Source organism: Emydura macquarii, unplaced genomic scaffold, assembly GCF_026122565.2.
Source record: "Emydura macquarii macquarii isolate MOO-44397 ecotype Brisbane River unplaced genomic scaffold, CSIRO-AGI_Emac_v2 contig_3295, whole genome shotgun sequence".
Classification (NCBI taxonomy): Eukaryota; Metazoa; Chordata; order Testudines; family Chelidae; genus Emydura; species Emydura macquarii.
The window spans coordinates 3437928-3465774 of record NW_027133432.1 but is presented as its reverse complement, the minus strand read 5'-3'; the positions used below and the strand labels follow the sequence as shown (position 1 = coordinate 3465774).

At 40.4% G+C, this 27847-nt stretch overlaps 1 protein-coding gene across 1 annotated transcript; it reads left to right on the top strand.

The window, feature by feature from the left end:
• The first annotated feature begins 2069 nt into the window (after nt 1-2069).
• On the top strand, nt 2070-24885 carry TMEM30A (transmembrane protein 30A). Its single transcript, XM_067532705.1, has 7 exons — nt 2070-2656; nt 8214-8330; nt 10103-10210; nt 12934-13021; nt 19535-19678; nt 21961-22173; nt 22630-24885. The coding sequence occupies exons 1-7, from the start codon at nt 2396-2398 to the stop codon at nt 22821-22823; spliced, it is 1125 nt and encodes a 374-aa protein (XP_067388806.1). The 5' UTR covers nt 2070-2395; the 3' UTR covers nt 22824-24885.
• Nucleotides 24886-27847: the final 2962 nt, after the last annotated feature.

The following is a 27847-nucleotide window of genomic DNA, read 5'->3' as shown; positions in this document are numbered from 1 at the left end:
AAAAATGTTTGAGAGCCAGTCTATCACCACTATGTAAAATTATGTGATATTTTGTTTTTGCTCGCCCCCAATAAAAAATCCTGGAATAATATCAATCTATGACCCTGTCTACACACAGGTTGTACTGTGTTAACTATGCCAGGATATGTAAAGTCATACAACTCCCCTAAAGTAAATACAGTTAATATCACTCTATGAGTGCTTATTCCAAGATAGTTTACTTCTTCACATAAAGGGGAATAATCTACCCTGCTATAATTACAGCCACACTGGTGGTTGTACTGGTAGGAGTACTGCAGTTAAAAAAAATCATACCCCTAACCCAAATAGTTATATTGGTGCAAAGTCTGTGTGTAGACCAGACGTAAGTATTAGATCTTTGAAGAAGTGTCAGATATAATTCTCCCTAACATCTATGGCAGTGGCCCTGCTCAGTGCCTCTGAGGGTTTAGCACAGTGGTTTTCAACCTGGGGACCGGGGTCCAAAAGTGGCCGGCAGAAGCTTTCAAAGTGGCCCGCCCCTCCCCTTCCACTGGCTGCAGAAGGGACTGCTGCCTAAGGACCCAGGCAGAACGCCTTGCTGTGTGGCTAAAAGACCAGTGCAGACTCCCTGTTGCAGCCAAGGTGACAGATCAGTGCTCCCCTTTCCCTGGCTGTAGCAGGGAGCCCGGCAAAGCGCTCCACCTGGGTCCCTAGGCACTAGTATCCCTGCTGTAGTCAGACGGAGGAGAGCACTGATCTCCCATCACCCTGGCTGCAGAAGGGAGCCACTGCCTAGGGACCCAGGCAGAGCGCATGGGGCTACAGAACACATGGGGTGGTTTCCCTGCTGCAGCCAGGGGGAGGAGAGATCAGTGAGGAGGGAGGGAGCCCTGCAGTGAGGGGACGGGGAGGGTTGCTGGCAGAGATTGGCGGCCCTTCAGGGTTGTAATAATGATATCTATGGCCCTCGAGCCAAAAAGGTTGGCAACCACTGTGTAGCATGTAACTCAGTGGCCTGCCCCTCACGTCCTCTTTCAATTCACACTCCATGGTAAACAGAAGAGATCTGACTCCTGCCTTTCATTGGTGAGCGTTGTTAGTATAATTGCAAACCTAAGTCTTGCTCCAAGAACAAAGCACCAAGCCACAGCCACTTTCTAAAAACAACCTAAATTAAACTGGTCCCGCTTAGCATTGATTTTGGCAGCGCTGAAGACGCGGATGAGGCGAGTGGCTGGGAAGGACGGGAGAGAGGAGGCTTCTTCAGACTGTCTGGCCTCCTCCTCGCCCCCCTCAGGCCGGGGCGGCTCGCTCCCCTGGCACAGATCGCAGGCGGTTCAGCCGCTCTCCCTCACGCAGAGCCCCACAGTAAGTGCCCGACAACGGGCCCTGGCAGGTCCCCGTCCGCACGCGGTGCTCGGGGCAGGCCGTTAGCGGCAGCGTTGGCTGCGGGGGACCCGCGGCCTCGGTCGGGTGAACTGGCCGTGCTCAAACGAGCGTCCTTCCGCCAGGGGCGAGACCAGCAACCGCCTCCTCAGGGCCCCGTGCGCGAGAGGCAGGATCGAGCGATCGGCGCCCGCTGCCGGGGCTGGAGGCCGGGGGCCGCTGGTGGGAAACGGGCGTCAGCCGCCGGAGCAGCTCGCAGACGCTGAGACATAAGGCGCAGCAGCAACGCGCCTGAGCGTGGAAGGGGAGCGAAACTCTCCCTCCAGCCTACGTCCCCTGCTCTCCCGCCACTAGCTAGCGCACCCTGATGACGTGTCTGCATCCTTCCCCCGGGCCCTGCCCTGCCCTGCATAGGAATAGGAGCCGGTATTCGGAACTGTAACGCACCGCAGGGGCCCACCCGGAGTGACGGCATGATGAAGCGCGCAGCTCCGTCACGCGACATCTCCACAGCGACGAGCGTGCGTCTGCGAGCGAGCGCTCGCCACCCCAACAGGGAAGGGGGGGAGGGAGAGCGACTACGCATGCGTGACGACATCATCCTTAACCGTGCCGGGCCGCCTCACGTAGACGCTACGCACTTGCTAGCGCGCTTGCTTTCTCTTTTTGCGCATGCGTCGTCTTGGCAGCGGCCCGGAGCGCCGGCTCTGCCGAAAGGAGAGAAGTTAGTGGAGCTCATCGTCATCAATGATGCGTCCCAAATCCACGCCCCCTCCTCTGCCTCACCCACTGCGGTGATGACGCACGCGCAGGTTGGGGGCGGGCGGAAGGTGTCCCCGCCTCGCCTGCTCACCTCCTCACCTCCGCCGGCAAGGCGAGCCGGTGACGTTTGTTTGTTGTCAGTGGCTCCGGCGCTGCGGAACCATCCCCTGTCCCGTGCGCAGGCGCAGGCGCAGTCCTCGCTCGCTCGCTCGTCCGTCACTGGCCCGAGCGGCGGCGGCGGCTGCTCTCCCTCCTCGGCGGCCCAATGGCGGTGAACTACAACGCGAAGGAGGAGGCGGACGGGCACCCCTCGGGCGGGGTGGGAGCCGCGGGCGGCGGGGCCGCGGGCGGGGCGGCGAAGAACCGCAAGCCCGATAATACGGCCTTCAAGCAGCAGCGCCTGCCGGCCTGGCAGCCCATCCTGACCGCCGGCACCGTGCTGCCCGCCTTCTTCATCATCGGCCTCATCTTCATCCCCATCGGCATCGGCATCTTCGTCACCTCCAACAACATCCGCGAGTACGAGGTGAGGGCCGGGCCCCTGCCCTGTCAGAGGCGCTGCCTCTTGCGGCGGTCACTGGCGCTGGGTCTCCCTGCCCGCCGGGGAGGGGGAGGGAGCGGGAGCGGCCCCGTTTTGGGTGTCTCAGCTCCCCTCTAAAGCCCCTCCCCATGTCTCTCAGTGAAACCTTGGCAGAGGCTGAGCGGGGGCGATCTTGAGTGCCGGAAATGTTCTGAAAAGGGAGTTGGGCATTCCTAAAACCAGACACTCCTGGAAAAGAGGCTGTAGGGAGCCCAGGTGATGGGGTGTACATGAGAGTCGGGGGCAGGGCACTAAGGTCTCTGCCTTCCCTAATTTACCACATGTATAGTGTGAGACTGCAAATATCGCTTTGAAAAAGAGAGAGAGAAAATCCTCCATCCCTAGCCTGGGCAATAACTTTAAGACCCAGTCTTCCCCCATGAAACGTATGCCTCAGAGCAGGTCAGGCGAGGTAGGCTTGATAGATAGTAATGCAGCAGTCCAGCGCCCTGCAGGTTTAAAGGGGTTAATGAAACTTAAATAGCAGGTTTGTTGTGCTGTTCCATTGGACGTTGCTAGACCCACCCTATCTCTTCATGCTGTTGCGGTTGATGTGGTTTTGGAGGTGAAGAAATACCTTCTGTAGGAAATGACTGTTTTGTCAATTTAGTTATTTAAAATAACTTGTTTATCTTTTACACTGACTAATGAAGGTGGAAAGATGGGAGTAACACACAGTAGTGGGAAAGTAGTGGTAGACTCAACACTGTAGATGACCTTGCCTGGTACCCTGAGTATCCTCCACTGATACCAATTTCACTAGCGTGATAAGATTATACTTGAACACTAGGATCTTGATTTCACTAGGAAAAAAGGTGGCTTTTTACTACATGTTCACCATCACATGATAATTAACACATGGTAAAATCCTAGTGTGGACAAGACAAATGTAGTTTAATGCTAATATAGATGTTTACCTCAGCCTGCTAACCTGTTAAAAGTAGTGTTTATTTTGTGATTATAAAAAACACATTTTTCCTAAGTGGATCCTCTCTAGAAGCCTGACGTATCAGGAATAAATTTGGAAGTAAGACACCAAAAGCGTGTGCTCTTCAGTTTGCATTGTCCAGTGATATGGTAGTATAAACACTCAGTCAGTACTTTGCATCTGGTATTTAGCTATGGTTTCCATATAAACCCTTCTGCTTAGGTTTTACAACTTATTTAAAAAAAAAAAAAAAGCTTTAAGCTGAAAAGTTGCATGTTATCAAGTCAAAAACAAACTTTCCATTGTTAAATCTGCTTGATCAGCTCTTAGGTTCTGTAGGTTGTACTAACTTAGGTCCTGATCTTGCAAACACTTTTACATACATGCTTAACTTTACATCTTTGAGTAGTCCCATTGAAAACAGTGGGATTACTCAGAGTAATAAAGTGAAGTGTTATGAGTCTCCAGGATTGGGGTATTACAGAGTATAGTAGGGAGAATAAACTGAGCCCCTTAAAAATATACTTTGGTGTGCAGATCAAGTCATACCAGTTATGTAAAAACCAGTATTGTTCACTACTATTCGTCAGTCAGTGGAGATAATCCCGTTGTGGTAGTGAAGATGGAATAGTTATGGAAATGATTTCATTAGCTAGATTGAAAGAATATTGGAGATTTTTAATGTGTATATCTTTGTTAAAATGTTAACATTATCATAATAAAATATGCAAGGAATATAAACATCAGACTAACTAAAAAATAAATTAAATCCCCAAAGGCAAGGAATTTAAAAGATAAGGCAAAAATGTGTTTTTTGTTCTCCCAGCAGTGTGTAGGCTCTTAATTGCTTTCTAAAAATATACACGCCTTTCTGCCTGGATTTGTGGCCATGCATTCCATCTCAAAATGAACACTGAGCTGCATTAAAAGAAAATGGTTGGATTTGATAGAATAGATTTAAGACATTTTCTTGAAATAACACTAAGGATGGACACACACACTCTAAATTTGAGTGTTCCTTTAAAGATTGGAAGAAGAGTAAAAAGTTATTGTTTCTAACACATTAACCATCACTGCATTGTAGCTGATCATTGCTTTAAAGAAACAAATTTCCTTAGCTTTGTTCTAGAATAAATTGTTTATTACAACAGCAAACGTATTTAAAATCAAAGGGCAAATTTTTCAGACCAGAACTTCTGGCCTGAAGGTAAGGCCTTAAATCTGTATTTAGATAACTAAATAAATGTCAGATTTTCAGAAAAGCTGGGCCCTTCCAGCCTCAATGAGTATGTCTGCATGGCATCTGGGATTGAGCCTCCCAGCCTAGGTCTACAGATTTGTGTTAGTGAAGCTCACACTAGCATGCTAAAAAAGCTATGTAAATGTTGCAGCTCAGGCTTTCAAACCTAAGGGGTAGGATAGGCCTTAGAGATGGAGCCATAGCATCAAAGAAACACAATCTTGGGTACCTAGGCTGCGAAGCTAGTTGCCACATGCAGTGTAGACATGCTGAGTGAGATCAGTGGTGCTGCAGTTACTTAGTATCTTTGAAAAATATACTGCTTTTCTTTAGGTGCCTAGGACCCTGACCCAACAAACATTTGCACATGTGCTTAACATTTCTTGCATGAATGGTTCCGCAGATTAAAATTAAATATGTGGTTACATATTTTCAGGATTGGGGCCTAAATGTAGAGTTGAGAAGCTTTAATTTAAGTACCCAGTTGTGAAAATTTTGGCCTGGTTTCTTACATTTTGTGAACTGTTTGCATTTTTCAGCGTGGTTGGGAAATATTCTGTTCAGTTCCCTTTTTGGGTTCTTATATTGAGACTAAGACTATAGTGTCTATATAAGTACATAACTAGCTGTAGAGGAATGTTCATTTAAAAATAAATAATAAATCTGTTCCCACTGGGTTTTTGACAAGATTCAATGTGTGGGATGTACATGGTGGTAATGGTAAAAGATTATATGCCAATGGGGTCCTGGCTGGATCCTTTGACCATTCATTTAGTTTCCAGTCTCTTTAATGATTGTCTTTTTAAAGATGTATAGCCAAATTTTCTGTCTAGTCCCTTTGTGCTGCCACAGACCTGGTGGATTCCCTTGAGATGGGGTAAATCCCCAGGTGGCATAGAGTCATTTTAATTGTTTTCTATGCCATTCTTGCAGTCCCTGTAGTGGAATAAAGGTTATGGCTGGAATGTGAATGAGCCCAGGCTGTTCCTGGCTTACATATTGTGCCTTCAGGGCCATAGCCAGCTGGCATATTTTAGAGCAGCCTGGACGCTACTCTGAAATAATCCAAAACTGACAAAGGACTGGCATCAGAAACCAGCTCTTGGACACACCTCACTTCCCATCACCTGTGGATGATAGCACACCTGATGATCTGGCTCATAGAATTTTTATGAACAGTAATTTTTTTATAGCTGTGTACTGTATGGTTTAAAATGAAATGAATGTTAAGCACTTTACAAATTTGTAACAACTTCATTTTAAAGTAAAATTTAGTTAAGTAAAGTCAAAATTTTCCAATAAAGCCATGTATACCAGAGTTGAATATTCTAATACATTTAATAACAGTCTGAATCAGTTCCTTCTCTTAATATATGCAAACATGTTTATTCCATATAATTATTTACAAATTATTATTTTTTGAGCAAAAGACAGTAGTTGATCGTTTTTATTTATGAAGGATATGTATAGGAAGCAATTTTAAGCATACTTTGTTTAGGATTGATCACTCAATTAAATGTTGTGTAGTAGTATATAGGTTTTACACTGATTTACGTTCAAGGTGTCTTGAATTGAAATATGCAAGCTTTCCAGCAGCTTTAATGTAACATAAAATTACATATTACGTTTACACCAGCCCCTTTTCTAGCATTTTCTGAAATTTTGTTTCACGTCACATGAATGTACCTCAGAAGATAAGTAATGTGTTCGTAGCTGTCTGGATAAAAAAAATTCTAATTTAATTGGATGGAAAACAAGTATAAAGCTAGTAAGTATAGAGTTCTCTACCCTGAGAATGGTGCAAAGGGTGTTTTGATGAATTTAAATTCTTTAGGAATCCTTCAGGAGCTGAAACATCACATTATCAGTGTCTTTTAGAATTAATTTTGAAACTGAGCCAGGTCTAAAACAATTTTTTTAAACTATCAATAAGATGATGTATACAGAATGGTTATCCAATTATTTACTTTGGATGAACAAAATTGAACTATAGCACAGCAGTTAAGTGTGCTATCAATTATAGTTGACCCAGAAATGAAAAAAAGTGCGGTTTGTTCTTGCTTTTTCTGCGTTACTACTACTAGCAATTACTGTTTAATATTTGCATTACCATAGAGCCAAGAGGCCCAAGTCAAGAGTATGGTCCAATAATCGTTATACAGACATGTAGAGAGAGAGATTTTCTACCTCATAGAGTTTACAGTTAATTGTGTAAAGACCTGCCATTTTAAAATACATCCTGCCTTTTTAACCTTAAAATAACAGGTGGGTTTTTTTTTTGTTTTGGAAGTAGGACTCTGGCTGACTAGAGAATAGAGTGCGTTCTGGGTATTAAGATTTCTGAAAGATTCTTCTTCCTAGATTTAGTTTGCCATAGAAAAACCATCAATTGTTGTCTAGAGGTGTCAGTCAGTATAATACTAGTTCAGCTGCTGTTTATCTGCTTGCATAGATCAGGACAAACTGCAGCACTGTTTCAGATCTATAGCCCAACACATTGCTGACACAGACTGCTTAAATGGTGATATTTCCAAGTGAACGCAGGACCTAAAACTTGTTCATTTTTTGGTTAACTCTATTTAATTCAACTTTCTTGCTGACAGTGGAACCTGGTATACTTTTTCTAGTGTATTGCTGATAACGGGGGACTGCAACAATAGATCAGACAAAACAATATGCAACAGCCTTTCAGAAAACCATGCAAACAGTTACTCAAATTATCACTGTTGTGTCAGGAACCAGTGCAAAATTCTTGCATTTACGTATTTTGCAATAAACGTTTGTTTTAAACACCAAACAGGATGTTGAGTTGACTCGTGTGTATTGTCTGAGGTTTTTAATTCTTCATGTTAATGCTGTGTGAACTACATCATTTTAAAATTTAGGTAATCCACAGTAAACCAAAGGAACACTGATGGTATTCTCCACTATCCAAGGGTAATATACCCTTCCGAACTTTCTTTAAAAACATGCCACCATCATTGCCTTAATATTTTACATTTAGAGCTAGCCTTTAAAAGCACCCAGCAGCTCCCAGGTTGGGTGCTGAGTGCTTTTGTTACTCCCCATTTAGGCACCTAAATGAAGAGGCAAAATTTTCAATCTATTTGGTAAACTTTTATGGTTTGATTTTTTAGCACAGCCCTTCCCTTCTCTTTTTTTCTGTTGTGATGTGAAAAATCCATTTGTGAAACCTTAATGCTATATGAAGTCTTAGGGGTGTGAATATTCTTTGGATGTGAGATGAAGTTGAGAAACAGCAGATATTACAGCTGTTTGGTTTAGTAATCATGATTTATGATTTTCTCTCACTGTAACTCCTCTTTCTCTTGCAGATTGATTACACGGGAACTGACTCTTCTAGTCCATGCCACAAATGTTTAAATGTGTCCTGGAATAGCACACCACCTTGTACTTGCACCATTAACTTTACCCTGGATCATCCGTTTGAGGTCTGTTACTTTGTGTGTGAGTTGCCATCAGAATTACTCTTAAATTTTACATTCGTGCCTTTTGCATTTTATCATTGCTTTTGTAATGTATTGTACTAGCTATCTTCACATCTACTTTAGTTTTCTTTTGTTACTGCTTTGATGCATCACTTAGTTAAGTCTAAAAATTAAATTTGCATGTTAGAGAAACATCATACTTCCTTTATTCCTGAAAATTCAATCTTGTTTTGTTGTTCTCTTTACCCATCAACTCATCCTGTGTGTTTTATATCTTCTCCACAAACTACATCTGGTACAACAGATTTGAATCAGGCCTTAATTCATTTATCTTCATCCAGAAATGTGTAACATTAATTGGAACCTTAAATCGTAGATCCATAGATTTACCATGTGAGTCATAAATGGTTGTAGTGAGCTTTTTATTAAATTCTCTTTCTGTTGCATCACTGATGGTACAATATGTGGGAGCATTCTCATAGGCTACCTGCTGATGTTTTAACTATCATTAAGCAGGATTAGAGGACACTAAAAATGAAGTGGCCAGCCTATATTAGCACTCCCAGTCACTGATGGAACTTCTCAGATGGTACTACATCTATAGGAGATTTTAACAAAAAAACTCAGTGTAAATAAGGCTTTATAGGGCATGCAAACTAGTTTTATAAAAGTCCTTTGCATCCAGTTTTACAAAAATGTGGGTCTTATGTTTTAAAATAAAATATGAGTTTCTGTATGAATTTCAGAAACATTGTGTATAATGTAAAGATTTGGAAAATTGGGACTACTTGAATTGTGCTATACCGTGTGACCATATGCTGCCTCACCACTCCTATGTGATTATTAGTGAAAGAGACCCAGATCAGAATAGCTCTGTGGTTGGAGCACTCTTCTGACAGATGAGACCATTGTTCAAATCCATTCTCCCCTTCAGGCAGGGTGGATGGGGGGGAATTGAGCCTGGATCTCACATTCCAGGTGAGTGCTTTAACTACTGGACTAAAAGTTATAAGGAAGGTGGCTGCTCCTCCTCTGTTGTTTCCTGCAGGAAGGCTTAGGTCCAGGAGAAGAATTTCTCAGCTGTGGATTGCAAACAGACATAGGTGCCTCCCTGCAGCCTGGATTTAGCTACTGAAAATTCATGAGGGGCGGGGCTTAAGATATACCCCTCTGATTGTCTAGGTTAGGCGAGACGTCACCTAACTGCTGGCTTGTGTGGATCCCCTTTTTAGTCCCCTATCTTCCTATATTCATTGTATAGGGAGCCTAGGCATCTAACTCAGGCTTTGTGGATCCCATTGTTGATCCAGTGATTTTTTTTTTGAGGTGCCTAAAAGTTGGGCACAGCAATACTCAGTGTTGCTGTGTCTAAGTCCCTTTGTGGATATGTGCCTTAGTGGTGGATACAGAGAGTGTAGGAAGCCTTTTGAACTTAGTTACTGGCACTGTCTGAGTTGTTAAACAGCGAACGTAAGGTATTTCAGAATTTCTTGATGATGACCTGTGATGTGTGAGGCTAGAAGGATGCAACTTGGGTTTCAGACGCCAACCTGAGTTTAGAACACTGGCAATATAAAATAAACATTTTGTTTTGATTGGTCTTTGCGCTAATACTTGATGAATATTACTGATGCAGAATAAATATAGAATATCAAGATGTAAAGATTTTTCAATTTCCTGGCTGTATCAATACATTAATGTACCTTGTGGATTATTATATTATGTATTGGTGTCATTGAAAATCCTCTGTAAATCTGCCACTTTGTGTTTTTCAGACCAATGTGTTTATGTATTATGGACTGTCCAACTTCTATCAAAACCATCGTCGTTATGTGAAGTCTCGGGATGACAGCCAACTAAATGGTGATAATAGTTCTTTAATTGTAAGTAAACTGACACTCAAGTCTAACAATCAGTAATAATTAGGTGATATAAATCATCATGCTGCAGAAGCATTTTTAAAAACCATGTTGAGGTGAAATAGACACTTTGTGTAGCAGAAGACATTGTCAAAGAATCTGTTATATTGGTTACATACATACATACATACATACTTGGTACATGTTGCACTAAATGGACATTATATACTTAATAATTCTATCTGATGAATTGTGGTACAGTAGATTGATCATTGCTCGCTGTAAATAAATGTGTTCAGATTACCTTAGATCTGTTGTACTTTTCAAGCAGTTAAACCAGTTTAGCTACATCTGTTCTGTCTGAAGTTTTATCTTTCACTAGTGAACAATGTCCAGCTAGTTAGCAGTTTTCGATGCTTAGAATTGGATACTCAAGTTCAGCATTCCGGTAGGTTAGCTACTAGTTATAATTAAATATCAGTACTGAAATGCATTTGTTCAAAACAACTATGTGAAGTTGCTCATGGTCTCCTTAGGTGAGCTTTGGTTTCTACAGGAGGTGTGGGTACATACAGCATAGGAATAAATGGTAGGTTTACTGTGGAGAGAGGTAAATAGTGGGGTCCCCCAAGAATCTGTACTAGAACCTATGCTGTTCAACATATTCATAAATGGTCTGGGAAAAGGGTTAACTGTGAGGGGACAAAGTTTTCTGATGATACAAAATTACTCAAGATAGTTAAGTCCAAAGCTGACTTTGAAGTGTTAGAAAGGGATCTTCCAAAACTGGGTAACTAGGCAACAAAATGGCAAATGAAATTCAAAGTTGATAGATACAAAGTAATACAAATTGGAAAACATAATCCCAGCTATGCATACAAAATGATGGGATCTAAATTAGCTGTTGCCACTCAAGAAAGAGATTTAGGAATCATCGTGGATAGTTCTCTGAAAACATCTGGTCAATGTGCAGTGGCAGTCAAAAAAGCCAACAGAATGTTAGGAACCATTAGGAAAGGGATAGATAATAAGACAGAAAATACCATAATGCCACTGTATAAATTGTTAGTACACCCAAACCTTGAATACTGTGTGCAGTTCTTGTCACCCCATACCAAAAAAGATATTAGAATTGGAAAAAGTACAGGTAATGGCAAAAAAAAAAGGGGGGGGGGGAAGGGGGGGAGAGTTGGGGCATGAAACAGTTCCCTATGAGGAAAGATTAAAAAGACTGGAGCTGTTCAGCTTAGAAAGTAGACGACTAAGGGGAGATATGATAGTGGTCTATAAAATCATGAATGGTGTGGAGAAAGTAAATAAGGAAGTGTTATTTTATTCTTCATAAAACACAAGACCTAGGGATCACCCAATGAAATGATGAGGCAGCAGGTTTAAAACAAACATAAGGAAGTACTACTTCACACAATGCACAAGTCAATCTGTGAAACTTGTTGCAGGGGATGTTGTGAAAGCCAAAAGTATAATTGGATTAAAAAAAAAATTAGATAAGTTCATGGATGATAGGTCCATCAATGGCTATTAGCCAAGATGATCAGGGATGCAACTTAATGCTTTGGGGTGATGCTTTATGCTTCCTAAAGTGCAGTCTGCCAGAAGTGAGGATTGCACAACAGGAGATTGATCACTTGATAATTTCCTGTTCTGTTCATTCCATCTACCAGCCACTGTTAGAAGACAGGGTATTGGGCTAGATGGATCTTTGGTCTGATCCATTAGGGCCATTCTTATATTCTTAATTAGGTCATGTCTCTACCATAGGTCTTACAGTAGCATAACTATGGTGTCATAGCTATACTGCTGTAACCCTGTAGTGTAAGACATAGACTACAGTGACAGAAGGGGTTTTTCCATCACTGAAAGAACTTCATGTACCCGAGTGACTGTAGGTAGGTTAACGGAAGCATTTTTCCATGAGTCTAACTGTGTCTGTGTTTCAGGTTAGGTTGGCATATCTGTAGTGCTAAGGCTATGGAGTTTTCATATCTGTAGCTCTGTCAACCTGAGTTTTAAATGTAGACTAGGCCTTAGGCTCTTGATAAGGAAGTTGTTGGCTATATGTGGCTCCAGCAGATACTTTTCTCTCTGTTACCTGTGACCTTTATAAAAGGATGGGAGAGTTCCAGTAAGTGGTTGTTGTGCCACTGAAGTCTGTTTTTTAACTTGGATGTTGTGTCTCAAAACAAGGGGAGTTTTTACCTTTTTTACATCTTCATTTTATAATATCTATTAATCTTTTATCAGTATATAAATATTTTACTGTTAAGTGCCCAAGTCTTTTTCAGATAGTCAGCTTTCTCTAATGCTTTTTTTCTTAGACTGATTTTTGCACGCTCGCGCTCTCTTTGTAAAAAATAATTATCAATTTGTTTGGCTAAGTTACTTTGTTATTTAACTTCACAATGGTTTAATGATGGAAGTATGTTTTAAATGTATTTTGGGTATGCTGAAGCATTAGATCAAAAGCATACAAAGACTCCATTATATGGAGCCTTGATTTTTAAAAAGTTATATTTTATAATGTATCCATTATGTGAGTTCTGAACTCTGATTTAGTTTTTGTTTATAGCGAGTAAAACCTATTACAGTTCATATTAAAAACAACATTTTTAAATAGTTTAGACTTTTGACAATTCAAATTGTTATTCAGAGGATGCAGAAAATGTATTTTAGAATGGGATTAGTTAGCTGAAGATCTCAACTATCTCTTCTCTTCTTTTAAATATTAGAGTCCCAGTAAGGAGTGTGAGCCTTACCGCACGAGTGAGGGTAAACCTATTGCACCTTGTGGAGCTATTGCCAACAGTATGTTTAATGGTATGATATTTTCTTTTAATTTACACTTATTAAAAATATCAAGGCACTTTTGTAATCTGGTACGCATCTCAGATTGTGCTATAAATTATTTGAAAGTGATTAAATGTTACTGAATTTTCTCCTTAAATTAGACAAGAGTTAACTGTGCAGAGCAAATAGATTTTGTTTTGTAGTGCTTGAGTGCTGGAGGGGGATCATGCTAGGGGAACTGCTATTGCTGATTTTCCTTCTGAAATTGTGTTAATTGAATGAAACTGATATGACATCAAGGGTTGGAGATAACTTCCACATGGCACTGGCTGTTATATATATATATATATATATATATATATATATATATATATATATATATATATATATATATTAGATAGATAAAGGTAGTATATAAAATAAAACCTGGAGATCTGGGTGAAGGGTCAGAATTTGGGGAGCAGGGGGGGAACATGGGCAATCACAGCAGGGACAAAGGAGAGAAGAGAGAATGTAGAGGGGAAATCTGATAAATATCTTAGATGTCTGTATACTAATGCAAGAAGTATGGGGAATAAACAGGAAGAAATACTAGTGAATTACAATTATAACATACTTGGCATCACAGAAACTTGGCTGGATAATTCACATGATTGGAATATTGGTATAGAGGGTATGGCTTGTTCAGGAAGGACAGGCAAGGGAAAATAGGGAGGAAGTGTTTCTTTGTGTATCAAAGATGTATATACACTTTTACTGAGTTTGAGATAGTAGTGGGAGGCAAACCTGTTGAAAGTATTTGGGTAAGGATGAAAGGGGTAAAAAAAACAACAGTGATGTCATGGTAGATGTCTACTGTAGACTACCTAATGAGGAAGAAGAGGTGGGTGAGGCTTTTTTTAAATAACTAATAAAATCCATCCAAACACAGGAATCGGTGGTGATGGGGGAATTCAGTTACCCAGATATCTGTTGGGAAAATAATACAGCAGGGCACAGATTATCCAACAAGTTTTTTGGAATGCATTGGCAACAACTTTTTATTACAGAAGGTGGAGAAAGCAACTAGGGGAAAGGCTATTCTGCATTTGATTCTGAAAAACGGAGGAACTAGTTGAGAATTTGAAAGTGGAAGGCTGCTTGGATGAAAGTTAACAGTAATTGGGATAAAATACATCATGGCTTTACAAAAGATAGATCGTGCCAGACCAACCTGATCTCCTTTTTTTGAGAAGATAGGGAATGCAGTGGATCTCATTTACCTAGATTTCAGTAAGACATTTGTTACGGTTCCACATGGGGGAATTATTAGTTAAATTGGAAAAGATAAGGATTATTATGAAAATTGAAAGTTGGATAAGGAACTGGTTAAAGGGGAGAGACTATAACGAGTCATACTGAAAGGCTGGAGGGAGGTTAATAGTGGAGTTCCTCAGAGATTGGTCTTGGGACTGATCTTATTTAACCTTTTTATTACTGACCTTGGCACAAAAAGTGGGACTGTGCTAATAAAGTTTGCAGATGACACAAAGTTGGGAGATTTTGCCAATACAGAGAAGGATTAAGATATCATACAGGAAGATCTGGGTAACCTTGTAAATAAATATTATCTCTTATATAAATAACATTCTCATTTAAACTGTAACCCAAAAAGCTCAGCTGCTTTTGTTCAATAAAATAATCTTCCTAATTGAGCAAGCAGGCTTCCAAATTCATTTAAAAAAAAAAAAAGAAATTTAATAGTGGAAAGTGCAAGGTCATCCATTTAGGGACTAATAAGAATTTCTGCTATAAACTGGGGATGCATGAGTTGGAAGTGATGGAGGAGACGGATCTGGGCGTATTGGTTGGTCACAAGATGACTATGAGCCGCCAGTATGATGTGGCCATGAAAAAAGCTAATGTTTTTGTTTGTTTTATGGATTGGTTATATGGGGGGGTGTTACTAATGTGGTCCTTGGATGCATCAGATGAGGTATTTCTAGTAGAGATCGGGAGGTGTTAGTATTCTTATACAAGGCACTGGTGAGACCTCATCTGGAAAACTGTGCAGTTGTGGTCCCCCATATTTAAGAAAGATGAATTCAAACTGGAACAGATGTAGAGAGGGGCTACTAGGATGATCCGCAGACTGCCTTATTAGAGGAGACTCAAAGAGCTTGGCTTGCTTAGCCTAACCAAAAGAAGGTTATATGGGGAGCTATGATTGCTCTCTATAAATACATCAGAGGGATAAATACCAGAGAGGGAGAGGAATTATTTCAGTTCAGCACCAATTTGGATGCAAGAATTAATGGATATAAACTGGCTTGAAGTTTAGACTTAAAATTATACGCAGGTTTCTAACCATCGGAGGAGTGAAGTTCTGGAATAACCTTCCAAGGGGAGCAGTGGAGGCAAAAAACCTAGCTGGCTTCAGAACTGAGCTTGATAAATTTATGGAGGGGATGGTATAATGGGACAGCCTAATTTGGCAATTAACTGATATCTTACTACTGGTGGTAGATATGCCAATGGCCTGTGAAGGGATGTTAGATGGGGTGGGTTCTGAGTTATTATGGAGAATTCTTTCTTGGGTGTCTGGCTGGTGAGTCTTGTCCACATGCTCAGGGTTTAACTGATCGCCGTCTTTGGGGTTGGGAAGGAATTTTCCCCCAGGGCAGATTGGCAGGGGCCCTGGGGGTTTTTTGCCTTCCTCTGTAGCATGGGGCATGGTTCATTTGCTGGTGGATTCTCTGTACCTTAAAGTCTTTAAACCATGATTTGAGGACTTTAATAACTCAGTCATAGGTCAGGGGTCTATTACAGGAGTGGATGGGTGAGGTTCTGTGACCTGCATTGTGCAGGAGGTCAGACTAGATGATCGCTATTGGTCACTTCTGACCTTAGAGTCTGAGTCTATGAAAGTGATCATGAAATCATAAAGTTCATAAAGTGATTCTAAGGAGTCATAGGAGAGAAAACAGCAGAATAAAGACTAGGGACTTCAGCAACCTCAGAGAATTGGTAGGCAATATCCCATGGGGAGTAAATCAAAGGGAAAAGAGTTCAGAAGAGTTGGCAGTTTTTAAAGATGCATTATTAAAGGCATAAGAATAAAGTATCCCAATGCATTAGAAAGACAGGAAGTTTGGTAAGAGATCACGCTGATTTAACCAGGAGATCTTCAGTGATCTGAAACTCAATAAGAAGGTCATATAAGAAGTGGAAACTAGTCCAAATTACAAAGGATGAATATAAAAAACACCACAAGCATTTAGGGGCAAAATTAGAAAGGCAGAGGCACAAACCAAGATTAACCTAGGCAGGGATATAGAGGGTAACAAACACATGGGAAGCAAGAGGAATACCAAGGACAAGGTAAGCCCATTATTCAATGAGGAGGGAAAGACAATAACAGAAAATGCAGCAGTGGTGGAAGCGTTAAATGCCATTTCTGTTTGTTTTCACCAAAAATAGTGATTGGATGACTAACATAGTGAACATCAGTGTAAATGAGGTAGGAGCTGAGCCTAAAATAGGAAAAGAACAAGTTAAGAATTACTTAGACAAGTTAGATGTCTTCTGGTTGGCAAAGCCTGATGAAATACATCCTAGAATACATAAGGAATTGGCTGAAGAGATCTCTGAGCCATTAATGATTATCTGTGAGAACTTGTGGAGGATGGGGTTGATTCCGGAAAGGGCAAATTAGTACCTATCTATAGAATGAGAAATAAGGGCAACCCAAGGAATTGCAGACCAGTCATCTTAACTCTGGTACCCAGAAAGGTAATGGAGCAAATAAAAAAATCAATTTGTAAGCATCTAGAAAATAATTGGGTAATAAGTAACAGTCAACATAGATTTGTCAGGAACAAATCATGTCAAGCCAACCTAATATCCTTCTTTCACAGGGTAACAAGCTCTGTGGATGAAGGGAAGCAGGAGATGTGATATATCTTGACTTCCATAAAGCTTTTGATACTGTCTCACATGACCTTCTCATAAACAAACTAGAGAAATATAGCCTAGACGAACCTACTATGTATGGGTGCACAACTGGCTGGAAAACCACACCCAGTAGTTATCAATGGTTCACAATCAAGGTGGAAGGGCATAATGAGTGGGATCCCACAAGGATCTCTCCTGGGTCTGGTTGTATTTGGTATCTTCATAAGTGATTTAGATTATGACATAGAGAGTACGCTTATAAAGTTTGTGAATGATACCAAGCTGTGAGGGATTGAAAGTGCTTTGTAGGACAGAATTAGAATTCATAATGATCTTGACAAACGAGAAATGGTCTGAATTAAATAGGATTAAATTCAATAAGGACAAAGGCAACGTTCTATACTACACTTGGGAAGGAATAATCAGTTGTACACACACAAAATGGGAAATGACTGCCTAGAAAGGAGTACTGCAGAAAAGGATCTGGGGGCAGTAGTGGATCACAAATTAAATGAGTCAACAATGTAATACTGTTGAAAATAACCCAAACATTATGCTAGAATGTATTAGCAGGAGTGTTGTAAACAAGACATGAGAAGTAATTCTTCCACTCTGGCACTGATAAGACCTCAACTGGACAACAGTGATCCAGTGGATATAGTGCACTTAGATTTTCACAGATCCTTTGACAAAGTCCTTCACCAAAGGCTCTTAAGCAAAGTAAGCTGTCAGAAGATAAGAGGAAAGGTCCTCTCCTGGATCAGTAACTAGTTAAAAGATGGAAAACAAAGGTTAGGAATAAATGGTCAGTTTTCAGAATGGAAAGAGGTAAATAGTGGTGTCACCTAGGGGTCTGTACTGGAACCAGTACTGTTCAACATATTCATAAATGACCTGAAAAAAGGGGTAAATAGTGAAGTGGCAAAATTTGCAGATGATACAAAACTACTCAAGATAGTTAAGTCCAAAGCAGATTGTGAAGAGTTACAAAGGGATCTTTCAAAACTGGATGACTGGACAACAAAATGGTAGATGAAATTCAATGTTGATAAGTGCAAAGTAATACACAGTGGAAAAGATAATCCCAGCTATGCATACAAAATGATGGGATTTAAATTAGCTGTTGCCATTTAAGAAAGAGATCTAGGGGTCATCATAGATAGTTCTCTGAAAACATCTGGTCAATGTGCAGTGGCAGTCAAAAAAGCTAACAATGTTAGGAATCATTAAGAAAGGGATAGATAAGACAAATATATCATGTTGCCTTTTAATAAATCCATGGTATGCCCACACCTTGAATACTGCATGCAGATCTGGTTGCCCAATCTCAAAAGAGATGTATCGGAATTGGAAAAGGTACAGAAAAGTGCAACAAAAATTATTAGGGCTATGGAAAAGCTTCCATGTGAGGGGAAATTAATAAGATTGGGGCTTTTCACTTGGAAAAGAGACGACTAAGGGGGGATATGATAAAGGTCTATAAAGTCATGACTGGTGTGGAGAAAGTAAATAAGGAAGTGTTATTTACTCATAATACAAGAACTAGGGGTCACTCAATGAAATTAATAGGCAGCAGGTTTAAAACGAATAGAAGGAAGTATTTCTTCACACAACGCATACTTAACCTGTGGAACTCCTTGCTAGAAGATGTTGTGAAGGCCAAAAGTATAATGGGGTTCAAAAAAAGAACTAGATAAGTTCATGGAGGATAGGTCCATCAATGGCTATTAGCCAGATGGCAGGGCTTGCTGTTTGCCAGAAGCTGGGAATGGGTGACGGGATGGATCACTTGATGATTACCTGCTTTGTTCGTTCCCTTTGAAGCATGTAGCATTGGCCACTGTTGTAAAACAGCATACGGGGCTAGATGGACCATTGGTCTGACCTAGTATGGCCATTCTTATGTTCTATGTTTTTATGAAGTATTGTGTCCAGTTCTGGGCACCATGCTTGGGGAAAGATGTGGAAAAATTGGAGAAAGTTCAGAGGAAAGCAACAAAAATGATTAAATGTCTAGAAAACATGACTTACAAGGAAAACGTGAAAAAATTGGGTTTGTTTAGTCTGGAGAAGAGAAGACTGAGGGGGGACATAAGTCTTCAAGTACCTAAAAGGTGTTTTAAAGAGGAGGTGATAAATTGTTCTCCTTAACCATTGAGGACAGGACAAGAAGTAATGGGTTTAAATTACAGCAAGGGAGATTTAGGTTAGACATTAGGAAAACCTTCTTAACTGTAAGGGTAGGTAAGCACTGGAACAAAAGACCTAGTGAGGCTGTGGAATCTCTGTCACTGGAGGTTTTTAAGAACAGGTTAGACAAACATTGTCAGGTATGGTCTAGATAATACTTAGTCTTGCCTCACTACAGGGGATTGGACTAGATGATCTATTGAGGTCTCTTTCAAACCTACATTGCTATGAAATAAATAAATATATATATATAAAATGATATATTGTATCCTATGAAACAATTCATTTACTCTGGCGGTCATGACTGTAAATGCTACTTTGTCCATTTTTTCTGGAAATATCAAATAATCCTGAAAAGATGAATCTAGTGTCAATTGAAGGTTTTTCTACCCCTTCTCTAACTTAAATTTCTCGTATTAGATACATTGGAATTGTTTCGCATTGATAATGAAACAAGGATTCGTATTACTTTGAATAAAAAAGGTATTGCTTGGTGGACAGATAAAAATGTTAAGTTCAGGAATCCTTCTGGAGATACAAATAATTTGACAGCAATTTTCCAAGGTAAGAGATCTTAAAATTTTAAATTGAATAAAATAACACTGAAAACTCGTCAAATACGTTTTAATAAAAAGCTACTGTTACTGATTTTTGTCTGCAGTGTAAGCATTGTCGTGAGAATCCTAATATAACAAAGCTATGGTTCTGTTAAGAATGCCAAACTCAACACACTTTTTGCCATCCAGAGAGATTGTCTGAAAATGACAGAAATTATAATTTTAACATGTAGAGATGGTGTTAATTTGACTGTAGTATTTTTATTAATGATTTAAAATCACTACAGTCATTGAAAGAAAGAAAGTATTTTAAAATGCTGGAATTAGAACATGTTATAATTCCCTGCTTATCTTTCTGAAATTTTAGAAAATATTTTAATAAAATTCGTGGTTTGTCAAGCAAAATATAACAAATGTCATAAACATAAGAAAAATATTGGCACGCTATTCTAACTTTATAAGCTCTTATGGGGATTTAAGTTAAATCTTTTATTTTATAATACAAATTGTTTTAAAAAACCCTACATTCACTGCATCTGACAACCAACTAATTTATAAAAAATTATGAAAGAGTATTGCTCTATGGGAGGCTGTGGGGCAGTGCTCTTTATTTAAATAAAAAATATCATGAAAGTTACATTCATTCTTATAAGCGTTAAACATTGTTTGAAACAAAATATTTAGCTACCAATTAATGCTGTAGTGCAGCTAATGCTGCTCTCAACCTCCAGTTTATTTTTAATTTCTGCTTGTTTCACCTTTTCTGTTAATCTTTTGATCTCTGGTTCTGACTTCTCTTCTCATGGTTAATGGTATACTGGTTTAAAATCATATCCATAAGGACATTTTTTTGTTTATACAACTAACACTTTGGATTACGTAGACGCTTGTTTGGCAGCAACACATTGTAAGAGCAACTGCTGCTTATGAACAACATTTCCCTTGGGAAAACTTTCCCTACTGTGAATTGTCCACTTGGTAACAGCAACATAGGTGCCACATAAGAGCAACATTTGTGATGTCACATCCAGAGGTGGAGATTGGGAGGGGCATGTAAGGGCTGCATCTTTCCCCTCTCCTCCTAACCCTGGCCCTTCAGCTCAGTTCCAGGGTACACAGCCCCATCCACTTGCCCTGCCTGATAGAGCCTGTGTGGAGAGCATGTGTAGCGGGGAGTTTGGGGAGAGGATCTGGAAGAGAAGGATTTTTCAATGGGGTGAAGCTGGTGATGTGGGAGCAGCAGAGGCACAGTTGGAAGGTTTCCTCCTCCTTCCACTGCATCTGGCTTGCAGGCGGGGGAGAGGGGGTTTGCTGTTTTGCAGTGCTTCAGTGCACTGAGCTGTCCCCTCCATCTCGGTTGCTGGTGGTGGGGTGTGGGTGTGTTGTTTTGCAGTGGGGGGTCAGGGAACACCCCTCTCCAAGGCACAGATGTCCCTTTCCCCCCTCCTATCTCCGCTGTCCATTCTAGGAGTCACCTCCCTCCCTCCCCTCCATTGCAGGCTGTGCACAGTGCCTTCCCCAGCCATCCATCCCTTGCAAGGGAGCAGCCAGTGGGAGCATCTCAGCCTGTCCCTGGCAGCAGGGCTCGCTCAGCCTTTTTACGGAACGGGAGCTCCCTGCCAAACCCAGGGTTCCCCTCCCCCATTCTCCCCAAACACCCCCAACTCCCCTCCCACAACGTGACCTCCACCCCCAGTCTGAAACACCCTTTACTCTTCTACGCCTTTGGTCAGATGACACTCCCTATAATAGCAACAGCCTCATAGGAGCAACATAGCAAAAGGGCACTGATACGTTGCTGCTAACAAGTGTCTACTGTACTATATATTTTAATAATGTAACTTTGTACTACTGAGACTTCTTTTCTTTTTTGTGTTTCACTTAGTTTGGGCCATTTTGACTTTCTGATTATAATATACTAGCACAGTGCTACAATTTTTGGGTTGCTAACTCTCAAAGAAATCCTACAACTCTTTAAATTCAAAAAGCACCTCACTAATCTTAAAATTAAAAATATTTCTATTGATGGGCTCTGTAAAACTTTTTTTCCAAAATTTTTCCAATTTTTGACTGAAATTGATCTGAGCATGACCATCTAAGTCCTCTGACAAATATATTAATTCCTTGCATTGATTTACAGTTGGCTAAAACCTAAATTACCTTTGACTGTCAATATCTGGAAATGCACATACAACCATGGAGTCTTAGAAAAAAGTTCTTAAGTGCACACTGGTATCTAAACCTGGAAGATATATATCTTGTATAAATCTATTTAATTGAATTATTTAGCTTTAGGCACAACAAAGCCTGTGAACTGGCCCAAACCAGTGTATATGCTGGATTCAGAACCAGACAACGATGGGTTCATCAATGAAGACTTTATTGTGTGGATGCGTACTGCAGCATTGCCTACATTTCGTAAATTATATCGCCTTATTGAGAGAGAGGATAACTTGCAGCCTACCTTACAAGCTGGAAAGTACTCTTTGGACATCATATACAGTATCCTTTATTGAAACTTCAAAAACTGCTAATATCTGGAATATTTGAATGTATTTATTTATAGTTTTCAATTTGTCAGAAGTCTGTATTTCAGTTTTGAGAACATGTGATATATAACTTTGTTTTGAGATGAATTCAGAGAAGCTAATGCAAAGGATGTTGTCTGTGAATAACTAATGTCCTTTTTATGCTTTATTTTATGAGTTGCATAGCAGAACCACACAGCAGGGCGTTGAGAAGCCTGGGGGGCAGTCTTCAGTAATTACTGTGGTCGCTGTAAATCGACCAACATAGGTCGACTTAAGTTTGTAGATGTGCCCTAAAGAAATAATCAGATTTGGGGGAGGAGGGTGTTACATTCTGTTACGAACTGAAATGATCTCAAGTTTTAGTATGCCAGCCATACTTCTAATTAACCTACTGAATTTAGTATGAATTTTCCTATATGTTCTTCAGATTACCCTGTGCACAGTTTCGATGGACGAAAACGGATGATCCTGAGCACCATCTCATGGATGGGAGGCAAAAATCCATTTCTGGGAATTGCTTACATCACTGTTGGGTCCATATGCTTCTTTCTAGGAGTTGTGCTGCTAGTCATTCATCACAAATACGGAAATCGAAACACTAGTGCTGACATTCCCAATTAGTCTTGCATTCTGAAAACAAATGTACTGCATGTGCATCAAGGCCAGTCCAGAGTGGACCCAGTTTTTGATAGCTAAATCTGCTTATATTGCTTCTGAAGTTGGGTGCATAACTTTCTCTAAAGCCTTTCTTCCCCTCGCTATGGATTGACTTTTGAAAATGACGGGTATTTAATTAGCTATTCTGATTGTATCTATGCTGACTGCAGAAATGGTTTTCTGATGTTTGCCTCTTCCTGGGCAGGCTACAAGATGCATATAGCCCCTGTTCCCTTAATGGATCTGCTGCTTGTTTCTGTGCTATGTAATATTTCCCTATGATACTGTATGTATAGGTTGTGAGGAGAAAGGAGACTACTTTAGGATATAGTATAGCTTGTTAACCATTCAGAATGTGAGTGCTATTGAAAGGAAAAGAATGTCTTTAGTGTTTGTTCATGTCACTGTGTTGTGTGCATAGGCTTTATGTTCCTTGCTGAGATGTTTAATATATTAAAGTTGTAAAATATTTCATGTGTCAAGCCCAAGTATGTTACACATTCAATCTTCATAAAGTGCTGTGTAAATTCACAGAACAATGTGTTTTAGACATCACATGTGTCTGGCATGGGAACTAACATCCTCTGAAGAAGTCAGGAGATCTGTCCACTGACTGACTGTATGGGTGAATTTCCAAGTCTTGATTCAACTTGGAAAGAGTTGCTACAAATAGAAACCAGCTCTGTTCTAAATACTTCTTTTGCTTGAAGTCATACTTAGAAGCAGTTTATGCATTGTTCTTGTGATCTTGCTCTTCATGAGCAGCTTGAAGGCATTAAACAAGAAGAAATGAAGAGGTTCTTTCCAAATTCAAATCTGGGTGGAATACCTATCTTGCCAGTGGAGGAACTTCCTTGTTCTGCTTTACTTAGAAACAGGGGTTTGATGTTCAGAGCAGGCTTTGTGGTAGTAGATCAGATATCACTTCCCTCATTATTTGGAAAAAATAAAACTGAAATTTACTCTTGAAGGTATGTGTTAAATCCCAAACTGAACGAATTCATAGTTCTTGAGATGACTATCCCTTTTCTTTTAATGTAGATCAAGCTTGCCATGAAAGTTGTTTAAATGTTTGTTACAGATAGTGTGCGCTATTCCTTCAAATCTCAATATAAAACCAGTTTCACTTATGTTGGTTCATTCAAAGTTAACTGTAAATTGTAAGCTACTACATTCTAGTAATTTTAGATAATGCACATTATAAATTGTAATGTAAATGGCAGAGGTTATTTTACATGTAACTGGCTTGATAAAGTATCTGAATAGTCAATATTGAATAAATGCTGCAAATTATTTGTTATGAAACTTTTATCCTTGAACATAAACTTATTTTCACCTGGATGACTATGTATCGTATTCTGTTGAATGAGATGTATAATTTCAATAGAATTCAGCCAAGTTTTAGTATTTCTGAAATCATATACACTTGTGGCAAAGAACCTGGCTCATGTGTTAGTAGTTTAATTTATAGTCAGTTTCTGAAATATGCTGTATTAATGTATTGGTTTTGAGGAGATCTGTGTCCATTTTTTACTGAATTGCTTGTTTTCTTGTGTAGTATTTCAGGTTAACAGTGTAAATAAATAGTCAGTTCCTCTGTGTACAATGTGAAATGAGGCAAAACTTAAACCAAGTATTTAGAGAATTTCTTTGTTCATTTATAAAATAAATGTATGCAAATTGGTATGTTATGTAGTTGGCTGTACCATAGAATATGGCAGTGCAACACATGATGTTTTGATGGTCAAAGGAACAGTTAACAATCTGAGAGAGTTGAAGTTCCACGTCATTGGAATTACAGAATTGTGGAATACAGCTTTGATTATATCTCCCACACAGCATAATAGAAAAGCTACACAAAAGATGTTAGGTTAAAAAAAAATCACTTTAGCCTATTGAGTAGTTGCTAGATCATATTTATTGAACTACTAAGGGCATGTCTCTCAATTACTGGTTATTTAATATTTTGATTTTTATAAATTTTTTTTGGCTGGTATTTGTCAGCTCAATAAAGGTAAACAATATATTTTGCTGCTTCCTCTTGAGTTGTATGTAACAACTGAAATACTATTTCAGGTGAGGAACTGATTCTAGCAATATGTAAATTGGGGATGTAAAAATTAGTTTAATTAAAAATCCATTTAAATGTTCTAAAAATAGAATGTTTAAATGGTTAAATGCTGGGGGTGGGGGATCTGTGCTGGGCTTGGCTCCTCAGTGCCAAGTGAGAGCTGCCTAACTGTGGCTCCCCTCCACTGCGGTAGCTGGGCAGCTCTCACTCCTGGGTAGCTGAGCTGAGCCCAGCTGCAGCTCACCTTTCCCCCTGCACTTCTCAGCCAGCAAGAGCTGCTCTCGCTGGCGGGGAGCCAGCCCACCTGCAGCTCATCCCCGTCTGTGCTGGGTTCCGCACCTCCCTGTCGCTCGCAGGGAGCCAGCCCAGCTGTGGCTTGCCTCTTTGCTGGGCTCCACGCTCCCCTGCCAGCAAGAGCTGCCAGCTGCTCTTGCTCGCAGGGAGCCAGCCCAGCTGTCGCTCCCCCCCCCCACAGTTTAAACAGTAAGCAGCTGTTCAAGCGTTTTAAACGGTTAACCTTTTACATCCCTATTGTAAATATCACTATTTGATTGGTTTGAGAATATTTTCTTAGGGCAATATGTTTAGTCTGCTATGCAGAAGATGTAACTTCATTCCCCAATCTTGCTGTTACTCATGACTGTCTTCTTCCCCTGCATTCACCTGCTGAATGTAGCCTGTCTGTATCTTTTTGGAGGTGTCCTTAACTAAGTGAATAGGGTGAGGTACCTTTTGCTCTTCTGCCTCTTGTCAGAGTTAAGAAGGGTTGGGAACATAAAGCAGCATATTTCTCAAATAATCTGAGAACCCATATTAAAAAGTAAAGTTTATGAAAGCATAATGCAAGGCTACAACAAGCGTTGGTGGGTAGGTGAGAGGCCGATTCATAGTGGGTTCAGACATGTTTTTCTATAGGTGAAAGCTCCTAGTGTCACATCAGCAAGTAACTTCCATGGTCCTTATTTTGTTTCTCTTGCAGGTTGTCAGAATGCAGGCTGTTTGGAAGTCTACTTCCAGTGTCCCTGATTGACCCTTCCCTGGGCAATGTCAGTCTTATGGACTCTAGTGTGTCTCTGTCTCTCTGGAGTCTGTGAGCAGGTGTGACCCCTTGTTTATCATGTCAGGCATCCTGCACAATGGTATTGACAGAAGTGTCCTCACAATGTCTCCCCCTCGTTTAACTACCATTGCAGGGGAGTAGTGAGCTTCCTTGAAGTTTAATTGTTCGCATGAAAATATGCTTATGAAGATCTTCCCTTGAAAGAATAATTGTGAGGCCTCTGTCTCTCCTTTTGCTCCTGTTCTCCAAACAAGTTCTCTATGGTATAAGATCAAGTCCTTGAGCTCTCTGGATCTGTTGTTAAAACCCAGTTATCTGTAACCAAGCAGATTTATGGGCAACCATCCAATTTCAAGCAATGGTCCTACAGTTGTCACCCACATCAGAAGTTACTTGAACATCGGGCCAACTGGGAGCTACTAATTCTACTTGTCTGACCCACAGCTCTGTATTATTTACTTCAAACTTGGAGGCCCTGAGTGTCAAAAGCCAATGCATGGCAGGGGCCTTTCAGCAGGGAGAGGCAGAGTATGTGGCACTCGTGCTAAGTCTTGGCCTGGAGTATTCTTGTCCAATTTTGGTTTCAGCTTTGATTTTACTTTTGGAAGCACTGCAGGCCACTATTGAGGAGTCGCCTTGGGGAGAAGCAGATGCACATGTTAGAAGCAAGTGACATCTGCAGACACTAATACCCCTACATAGTTTGGCTCATGCAGGCAGATACTACAGTGAATATATTATTGATATTTGGCATTGTTCAACTGCACTGACAGGATGTAAATTTGCTAATTGGTCTTTCTCAGTTGCCAAACCTTCAACAGAAAAGAGGAGAGACAGAGTAACAGAATACATAGGGAGTGTTGGCCCCAGAGAGCAATCCTGCTGAGATAAATGACTACCAGAGAAAGGTGCTATTCCCCAAAAGGCATGCATGTGGAGCCCATATGGAGTAGGCCTAAGGCTGCCTAACAAAACTTGAGGCACTATTAATGTCTTCAATGCTTGTTTTCCAAAGAACAGCTCCCAACGGTACTCTACTTTTAATTTTCATAAATTAAAATTGCTCCACTTTCCCCTGTGCTTGAGAGTTTCCTGTGGGACTTTGTGGTAGAGATGGAACAAAGGACGATTTGCCCACGCAGACCAATATGTCTTCAGTATGGGGCATGAGGATATGTAAGGAGCATGCTAAACAGGCACTTCTACTAAAAATGTGTGATCAAAGTCACATGGAAGCTCGTGTGCCTGAAGTGGAGCACCCATCAGGTAACATGTAAAAAAATACTAGTTACTGCACAAGGTGAGTAACTTCTTTTCCAATAGCCTGAATAATATGTTTATCCATTTTACTTTGTCAGCTTTAAGCTTCTATGCAGTGAAAGAGAATTATTGTTTAAGAGTATTACTTCTTACAGCATCTCTTAGAAGCATGTTACCTATGCAACCTGGTCTGTTTAAATTCACCTGTTCTGACTTAAGGACATAATGTCTGAAATTTAGCCTCAGACTGGTTCCCAATCTCTCTTCCTCTTGAGGCTGTGCTGTGTTCAAAATATGCTGTGAGAGAGAGAGAGAGAGAAGTTGTAAATATGGGAGCATCCCCCAAAAGAATAACAGTCATGTAAGTCTGGATTTGTTTGGGTTGGTGGCAGCTTGAATATGTATATGATGATCCTATGTTTCTCATTTCTACCTCTGCATCTGATGAAGTGAGCTGAGCCTCATGAAAACTTATGCCTGCTAAAATGAAATTTTAAAGTGCCACAGAAATCTCGTTGTTTTAGTTTTTATATGGAAATTGATCCACTTGAAAAGCTTGAAGCAAGGAGTCCAGCAAGGATGTGTTCTTGGCCCAAT